This window comes from Salmo salar, unplaced genomic scaffold (genome assembly GCF_905237065.1).
Source record: "Salmo salar unplaced genomic scaffold, Ssal_v3.1, whole genome shotgun sequence".
Classification (NCBI taxonomy): Eukaryota; Metazoa; Chordata; class Actinopteri; order Salmoniformes; family Salmonidae; genus Salmo; species Salmo salar.
This window is the reverse complement of record NW_025548467.1, coordinates 100,435-110,000: the sequence shown is the minus strand read 5'-3', so window position 1 is coordinate 110,000 and position 9,566 is coordinate 100,435. Positions and strand designations below refer to the sequence as shown.

The window sequence follows — 9,566 nt, the reverse complement described above, 5'->3', positions numbered from 1 at the left end:
CACACCCTCACACACAACCTATGATAGGGTTAGCATGGTGCTAGGTAGGGGTAGCATGGTGCTAGGTAGGGTTAGCATGGTGCTAGTGGTAGGGGTAGCATGGTGCTAGGTAGGGTTAGCATGGTGCTAGTGGTAGGGGTAGCATGGTGCTAGGTAGGGTTAGCATGGTGCTAGTGGTAGGGTTAGCATGGTGATAGTGGTAGGGTTAGCATGGTGCTAGTGGTAGGGTTAGCACGGTGCTAGTGGTAGGGTTAGCATGGTGCTAGTGGTAGGGTTAGCATGGTGCTAGTGGTAGGGTTAGCATGGTGCTAGTGGAATGGTTAGCATGGTGATAGTGGTAGGGTTAGCATGGTGCTAGTGGTAGGGTTAGCATGGTGATAGTGGTAGGGTTAGCATGGTGCTAGTGGTAGGGTTAGCATGGTGATAGTGGTAGGGTCACTCACACACACTACTACACACACAAACACACACACACTACTACACACACCCAAACCGACAACACAAACACACACACCTAGCCTAAAATGTAATACACATTACAAGCACAGACACGTGTTTTTGGTCTGAAATCATTTCTCTCCTGCTATGTTGAACAGCAGCAACGGGCCTTAAATTACAGATGTGGGGATTTGTGCTCCTACACATCACTACACAACCCCTATCTCCTCAGTAAAGCATTTTCTCTCCCTCTCTCCCTCTCTCTCCCTCCCTCCCTCCCCTCCTTCTCTCCTTCTCTCCCTCCCTCCCCTCCCACTCTCTCCCTCCCTCCCCCTCCCTCTCGCCCTCTCTCTCCCTCCCTCCCTCCCCCTCCCTCTCTCCTTCTCTCCCTCCCTCCCCTCCCACTCTCTCCCTCCCTCCCTCCTCCCTCCCTCCCTCCCTCCCTCCCTCCCTCCGTCCCTCCCTCCCTCCCTTCCTCCTCTCCCTCTCTCTCCCTCCCTCCCCTCACCCTCTATCCCTCCCTCCTCTCCCACTCTCTCCCTCCCTCCCCTCTCTCCCTCCCCCTCCCTCTCTCCCTCTCTCCCTCTCTCCCTCTCTCCCTCCTCCCTCTCCCCCTCTCTCCCTCCCTCCCCCTCTCTCTCCCTCCCTCTCTCCCTCTCGCCCTCCCTCCCCCCTCTCCGTCCCTCCCTCCCTCCCCCTCTCTCTCCTTCCCTCCCCTCTCTCTCTCTCCCTCCCTCTCTCCCTCTCTCCCTCCCTCCCCCTCTCCCCCTCTCTGCCCTCCCTCCCTCTCTCTCTCCCTCCCCTCCCCTCTCTCTCCCTCCCTCCCTCCCTCCCTCCCTCCCTCCTCCCTCCCTCCCTCCCTCCCTCCCTCCCTTCCTCCTCTCCCACTCTCTCCCTCCCTCCCCTCTCTCCCTCCCCCTCCCTCTCTCCCACTCTCTCCCTCCCTCCCCTCTCTCCCTCCCCTCCCTCTCTCCCTCTCTCCCTCTCTCCCTCCTCCCTCTCCCCCTCTCCCTCCCTCCCCCTCTCTCTCTCTCCCTCCCTCTCTCCCTCTCTCCCTCCCTCCCCCTCTCCCCCTCTCTGCCCTCTCTCTCTCCCTCTCTCCCTCCCTCTCCCCTCTCCCCTCTCCGTCCCTCCCTCCCTCCCCTCTCTCCCTCCTCTCTCCCTCTCTCCCTCCCTCCCCCTCTCCCCCTCTCTGCCCTCCCTCCCCTCTCTCTCTCTCCCTCCTCCCTCCCTCCCTCCCTCCCTCCCTCCCTCCCTCCCTCCCTCCCTTCCTCCTCTCCCACTCTCTCCCTCCCTCCCCTCTCTCCCTCCCCTCCCTCTCTCCTCTCTCCCTCCCTCCTCTCTCCCTCCCCCTCCCTCTCTCCCTCTCTCCCTCTCTCCCTCCTCCCTCTCCCCCTCTCTCCCTCCCTCCCCTCTCTCTCTCTCCCTCCCTCTCTCCCTCTCTCCCTCCCTCCCCCTCTCCCCCTCTCTGCCTCTCTCTCTCCCTCTCTCCCTCCCTCTCCCCTCTCCCCTCTCCGTCCCTCCCTCCCTCCCCCTCTCTCCCTCCTCTCTCCCTCTCTCCCTCCCTCCCCTCTCTCTCCTCCCTCCCTCCCTCCTCCCTCCCTCCCTCCCTCCCTCCCTCCCTCCCTCCCTCCCTCCCTCCTCCCTCCCTCCCTCCCTCCTCCTCCCTCTCTCTCCCTCCCTCCCCTCTCTCCCTCCCCCTCCCTCTCTCCCTCTCTCCCTCCCTCCCTCTCTCCCTCCTCCCTCTCTCCCTCTCTCCCTCTCTCCCTCCTCCCTCTCCCCTCTCTCCCTCCCTCCCCTCTCTCTCTCTCCCTCCCTCTCTCCCTCTCTCCCTCCCTCCCCTCTCCCCCTCTCTGCCCTCTCTCTCTCCCTCTCTCCCTCCCTCTCCCTCTCCCCTCTCCGTCCCTCCCTCCCTCCCCTCTCTCCCTCCCTCTCTCCCTCTCTCCCTCCCTCCCCTCTCCCCCCTCTCTGCCCTCCCTCCCCTCTCTCTCCCTCTCTCCCTCCCTCCCCTCTCCCTCCCTCCCTCCCTCTCTCCCTCCCTCCCCCTCCCCTCTCTCTCTGCCCTCCCTCCCCTCTCTCTCCCTCTCTCCCTCCCTCCCCTCTCCCTCTCTCTCTCCCTCCCCTCCCCTCTCTCCCTCCCTCCCTCCCTCCCTCCCTCCCTCTTTCCCCTCCCCCTCTCCTCCCTCCCTCCCCTCCCCTCCCTCTCTCTGCAGTTTGTTCCCAGTTCTCCAGGGGTGTGTATGCCATCTTTGGTTTCTATGACAAGAAGAGTGTGAACACCATCACGTCTTTCTGTGAGACCCTCCACGTGTCCTTCATCACGCCGTCCTTCCCTGCTGACGGACTGAATCAGTTTGTCCTTCAGATGAGACCCGACATCAAGGGACCTCTGGTCAGCTTAGTGGAGTATTACAAGTGGGACAAGTTCGCCTACCTCTATGACAGTGACAGAGGTGAGTCTACTACCTACTACCTATACATCTATTCATACAGGGCATTCAGAAAGTATTCAGACCCCTTGACTTTTTACACATTTTTGTTATGTTACAGCCTTATTATAAAATGGTATTAAATTGTTTTTTTCCCCCCCATCAAACTACACACAATAACCCCTAATGAAAAAGCAAAAACAGGTTTTTAGAAATGTTTTCAAATGTATTACAAATACAAACTGAAATATCAAATTTACATAACTATTCAGACCCTTTGCTCAGTACTTTGTTGAAGCACCTTTGGCAGCGATTACAGCCTCGAGTCTTCTTGGGTATGATGCTATATAAGCTTGGCAACACCTGTATTTGGTGGAGTATCTCCCATTCTTCTCTGCAGATCCTCTCAAGCTCTGTCAGGTTGGATGGGGAGCGTCGCTGCACAGCTGTTTTCAGGTCTCTCCAGAGATGTTCGATTGGGTTCAAGTCCGGGCTCTGGCTGGACCACTCAAAGACATTCAGAGACTTGTCCCGAAGCCACTCATGCGTTGTCTTGGCTGTGTGCTTAGGGTTGTTGTCCTGTTTGGAAGTTGAACCTTCACCCCAGTCTGAGGTCCTGAGCACTCTGGAGCAGGTTTTCATCAAGGATCTCTCTGTACTTTGCTCCGTTCATCTTTCCCTCGATCTTGACTAGTTTCCCTGCCGCTGAAAAACATCCCCACAGCATGATGCTGCCACCACCATGCTTCACCGTAGGGATGGTGCCAGGTTTCCTCCAGACGTGACGCTTGGCATTCAGGTCAAAGAGTTCAATCTTGGTTTCATCAGACCAGAGAATCTTGTTTCTCATGGTCAGTCCTTTAGGTGCCTTTTGGCAAACTTCAAGTGGGCTGTTGTGCCTTTTACGGAAGAATGGCTTCCGTCTGGCCACTCTACCATAAAGGCCTGATTGGTGGAGTGCTCCAGAGATGGTTGTCCTTCTAGAAGGTTCTCCCATCTCCACACAGGAACTCTGGAGCTCTGTCAGAGTGACCATCGGGTTCTTAGTCACCTCCCTGACCAAGGCCCTTCTCCCCCGATTGCTCCGTTCATCTTTCCCTCGATCTTGACTAGTTTCCCTGCTGCTGAAAAACATCCCCACAGCATTGTGTGCCCTTTTCTAAGGAAGCCTCTAGATTTTGCTCGCCTGAAGTAGAGTATATTATGATAAATTGCAGGTCACACTACTTGCCTAGAGAGTTCTCAGCTATACTTTTCGTGGCTGTTTATTTACCACCATAGACAGATGCTGGCACTAAGACCGCACTCAGCCAGCTGTATAAGGAAATAAGCAAAGAGGAAACCACTCACCCAGAGGCGGCGCTCCTAGTGGCCGGAGACTTTAATGCAGGGAAACTTAAATCAGTTCTACCAAATCTTTATCAACATGTCAAATGTGCAACCAGAGGGAAAAAAACCTCTAGATCACCTGTACTCCACACACAGAGACGCGTACAAAGCTCTCCCTCACCCTCCATTTGGTAAATCCAACCACAACTCTATCCTCCTGATTCCTGCTTACAAGCAAAAATTAAAGCAGGAAGCACCAGTGACTCGCTCAATAAAAAAGTGGTCAGATGAAGCAGATGCTAAACTACAGGATTGTTTTGCTAGCACAGACTGGAACATGTTCCGGGATTCTTCAGTCACTGGCTTTATCAATAAGTGCATCGAGGATGTCGTCCCCACAGTGACTGTACGTACATACCCCAACCAGAAGCCATGGATTACAGGCAACATTCGCACTGAGCTAAAGGGTAGAGCTGCCGCTTTCAAGGTGCGGGACTCTAACCCGGAAGCTTAGAAGAAATCCTGCTATGCCCTGCGACGAACCATCAAACAGGCAAAGCATCAATACAGGGCTAAGATTGAATCATACTACACCGGCTCCGACGCTCGTCAGATGTGGCAGGGCTTGGAAACCATTACAGACTACAAAGGGAAGCACAGCCGCGAGCTGCCCAGTGACACGAGCCTACCAGACGAGCTAAATCACTTCTATGCTCGCTTTGAGGCAAGCAACACTGAGGCATGCATGAGAGCATCAGCTGTTCCGGACGACTGTGTGATCACGCCCTCCGTAGCCGACATGAGTAAGACCTTTAAACAGGTCAACATACACAAGGCCGCAGGGCCAGACGGATTACCAGGACGTGTACTCCGGGCATGTGCTGACCCAACTGGCAGGTGTCTTCACTGACATTTTCAACATGTCCCTGATTGAGTCTGTAATACCAACATGCTTCAAGCAGACCACCATTGTCCCTGTGCCCAAGAACACAAAGGTAACCTGCCTAAATGACTACAGACTCGTAGCACTCACGTCCGTAGCCATGAAGTCCTTTGAAAGGCTGGTCATGGCTCACATCAACACCATTATCCCAGAAACCCTAGACCCACTCCAATTTGCATACCGCCCAAACAGATCCACAGATGATGCAATATCTATTGCACTCCACACTGCCCTTTCCCACCTGGACAAAAGGAACACCCATGTGAGAATGCTGTTCATTGACTACAGCTCAGCGTTCAACACCATAGTGCCCTCAAAGCTCATCACTAAGCTAAGGACCCTGGGACTAAACACCTCCCTCTGCAACTGGATCCTGGACTTCCTGACGGGCCGCCCCCAGGTGGTGAGGGTAGGTAGCAACACATCTGCCACGCTGATCCTCAACACTGGAGCTCCCCAGGGGTGCGTGCTCAGTCCCCTCCTGTACTCCCTGTTCACCCACGACTGCATGGCCAGGCACGACTCCAACACCATCATTAAGTTTGCTGACGACACAACAGTGGTAGGCCTGATCACCGACAACGACGAGACAGCCTATAGGGAGGAGGTCAGAGACCTGGCCGGGTGGTGCCAGAATAACAACCTATCCCTCAATGTAACCAAGACTAAGGAGATGATTGTGGACTACAGGAAAAGGAGGACAGAGCACGCCCCCATTCTCATCGACAGGGCTGTAGTGGAGCAGGTTGAGAGCTTCAAGTTCCTTGAAGTCCACATCACCAACAAATTAGAATGGTCCAAACACACCAAGACAGTCGTGAAGAGGGCACGACAAAACCTATTCCCCCTCAGGAAACTAAAAAGATTTGGCATGGGTCCTCAGATCCTCAAAAGGCTCTACAGCTGCACCATCGAGATCATCCTGACTGGTTGCATCACTGCCTGGCATTGCAACTGCTCGGCCTCCGACCACAAGGCACTTCAGAGGGTAGTGCGTACGGCCCAGTACATCACTGGGGCAAAGCTTCCTGCCATCCTGGACCTCTACACCAGGCGGTGTCAGAGGAAGGCCCTAAAAATTGTCAAAGACCCCAGCCACCCCAGTCATAGACTGTTCTCTCTACTACCGCATGGCAAGCGGTACCAGAGTGCCAAGTGTTGGACAAAAAGGCTTCTCAACAGTTTTTCCCCCCCAAGCCATAAGACTCCTGAACAGGTAACCAATGGTTACCTGGACTATTTGCATTGTGTGCCCTCCCCCTGCTACTCTCTGTTTATCATATATGCATCACTTTAACCATATCTACATACTACCTCAATCAGCCTGACTAACCGCTGTCTGTATATCGCCTTGCTACTGTTATTTTCAAATGTCTTTTTACTGTTGTTTTATTTCTTTACTTACCTACACACACACACACACACACACACACACACACACACACACACACACACATACACACACATACACACACACACACACACACACACACACACACACACACACACACACACACACACACACACACACACACACACACACACACACACACACACACACACACACACACACACACATACACACATACAGTTGAAGTGGGAAGTTTACATCCACTAAGGTTGGAGTCATTAAAACTCGTTTTTCAACCACTCCACACATTTCTTGTTAACAAACTATAGTTTGGGCAAGTTGGTTAGGACATCTACTTTGTGCATGACACAAGTATTTTTTCCAACAATTGTTTACAGACAGATTATTTTCACTTATAATTCACTGTATCACAATTCCAGTGGGTCAGAAGTTTACATACACTAAGTTGACTGTGACTTTAAACAGCTTGGAAAATTCCAGAAAATGATGTCATGGCTTTAGAAGCTTCTGATAGGCTAATTGACATCATTTGAGTCAATTGGAGGTGTACCTGTCAGTGTATTTCAAGGCCTACCTTCAAACTCAGTGCCTCTTTGCTTGACATCATGGGAAAATCTAAAGAAATCAGCCAAGACCACAGAAAATAAATTGTAGACCTCCACAAGTCTGGTTCATCCTTGGGAGCAATTTCCAAACGCCTGAAGGTACCACGTTCATCTGTACAAACAATAGTATGCAAGTATAAACACCATGGGACCACGCAGCCGTCATACCGCTCAGGAAGGAGACGCGTTCTGTCTCCTAGAGATGAACGTACTTTGGTGCAAAAAGTGAAAATCAATCCCAGAACAACAGCAAAGGACCTTGTGAAGATGCTGGAGGAAACAGGTACAAAAGTATCTATATCCACAGTAAAACGAGTCCTATATCGACATAACCTGAAAGGCCGCTCAGCAAGGAAGAAGCCACTGCTCCAAAACCGCCATAAAAAAGCCAGACTACGGTTTGCAACTGCACATGGGGACAAAGATCGTACTTTATGGAGAAATATCCTCTGGTCTGATGAAACAAAAATAGAACTGTTTGGCCATAATGACCATTGTTATGTTTGGAGGAAAAAGGGGGGGAGGCTTGCAAGCCGAAGATGCTTTGCTGCAGGAGGGACTGGTGCACTTCACAAAATAGATGGCATCATGAGGAAAGGAAATGATGTGGATATATTGAAGCAACATCCGAAGACATCAGTCAGGAAGTTAAAGCTTAGTTGCAAATGGGTCTTCCAAATGAACAATGACCCCAAGCATACTTCCAAAGTTGTGGCAAAATGGCTTAAGGACAACAAAGTCAAGGTATTGGAGTGGCCATCACAAAGCCCTGACCTCAATCCCATAGAAAATGTGTGGGCAGAACTGAAAGCGTGTGCAGGCAAGAAGGCCTACAAACCTGACTCAGTTATACCAACTCTGTCAGGAGGAATGCGCCAAAATTCACCCAACTTATCGTGGGAAGCTTGTGGAAGGCTACCCGAAACATTTGACCCAAGTTAAACAATTTAAAGGCAATGCTACCAAATACTAATTGAGTGTATGTAAACTTCTGTCCCACTGGGAATGTGATGAAAGAAATAAAAGCTAAAAGAAATCACTATACTATTATTCTGACATTTCACATTCTTAAAATAAATTGTTGATCCTAACTGACCTATGACAGGGACTTTTTATTAGGATTAAATGTCAGGAATTGTGAAAAAGTGAGTTTAAATGTATTTGTGTCACGTCCTGACCAGTAAAGGGGTCATTTGTAATTGTAGTATGGTCAGGGCGTGGCAGGGGCTGTTTGTTTTGTGTGTTTTGGTTCTAGTTTTCTATTTCTATGTTTCTTTTTCTATGTGTGGCCAGGTATGGTTTCCAATCAGAGGCAGGTGTCTTTCGTTGTCTCTGATTGGAAGCCATACTTAGGCAGCCTGTTTATCCTGTGTTTTTGTGGGTGGTTATTTTCTGTATCGCCTGGGAGCCTTATGGAACAGTTTTTCATCATTTGTTTATTTTGTTTAAGTGTTTTCTTTAAATAAATTAAGAAGATGAGCACTTAACCCGCTGCGCCTTGGTCCAATCCTTACGACGCCCATGACAGAACTACCCACCAAACAAGGACCAAGCAGCGGGGATTGGAGCACCGAGGAGAAGGATGGACGTGGGAGGCAGAACGACGTTTCTGGGAGAGGAAATTAAGGGAGCTACATGAGGCCGAGAGGCACCCCCCAAAAAAATTGGGAGGGGGGGCACACGGGGAGTTGGGCAGAGTCAGGATGGAGTCCTGAGCCAACTCCCCGTGCTTACCGTGGGGAGCGGGTGACGAGGAGAGCACCGAGCTACGCAGAAATGCGCACGGTGTCGCCCATACGCACGCACAGTCCGGTGCGGCCAGTAAGGGCTCCGCAGCGTTGCCGGGCGAGAGTTGGCCGGCAGCCAGGGAGAAGTGCGCCGGCGCAGCGCATCTGGCCACCAGTGCGTCTCCTCAGTCCAGCTTACCCTGCGCCTGCTCTACGCACGGCAGCCATCACTCTCCAGCACAGCCCAGTTCGCCCTGTGCCAGCGCTCCGCCCGTGCCGGGCTACAGTGACCATCCAGCCAGGACGGAGTGTGCCAGCCCTGAGCTCCAGACCTCCGGTGCACCTCCATGGCACAGTGTGCCTCGTGCCTGCTCAGCGCACCCAGTCTCCTGTAAGTCTTCCCAGTCCGGGAGACCGGTCCCAGCTCCACTCAGCAGGCCTCCAGCGATGCTCCTCCCGTTTGGGGTTGGTTTTGTGTTTTTTTTGTTTGTTTTGGAGGTGCAGTCGGGGTCTGCACCTTTGGGGGGTACTGTCACGTCCTGACCAGTAAAGGGGTCATTTGTAATTGTAGTATGGTCAGGGCGTGGCAGGGGGTGTTTGTTTTGTGTGTTTTTGGGTTCTAGGGGATTTTGGTTCTAGTTTTCCATTTATATGTTTCTTTTTCTATGTTGTGGCCATGTATGGCTTCCAATCAGAGGCAGGTGTCTTTCGTTGTCTCTGATT

The 9,566-nt window shown here is 52.2% G+C and overlaps 1 protein-coding gene across 6 annotated transcripts in view; it reads left to right on the top strand.

The window, feature by feature from the left end:
• LOC106595741 (glutamate receptor 2) overlaps positions 1-9,566 on the top strand; it is a 105,325-nt gene that overhangs the window by 27,398 nt on the left and 68,361 nt on the right. For all 6 annotated transcript variants that reach the window (XM_045712409.1, XM_045712411.1, XM_045712408.1 and 3 more), the window contains exon 3: positions 2,652-2,891. In XM_045712409.1, coding sequence (XP_045568365.1) covers positions 2,652-2,891 — 240 coding nt within the window. The remainder of the gene's footprint in view (positions 1-2,651; positions 2,892-9,566) is intronic.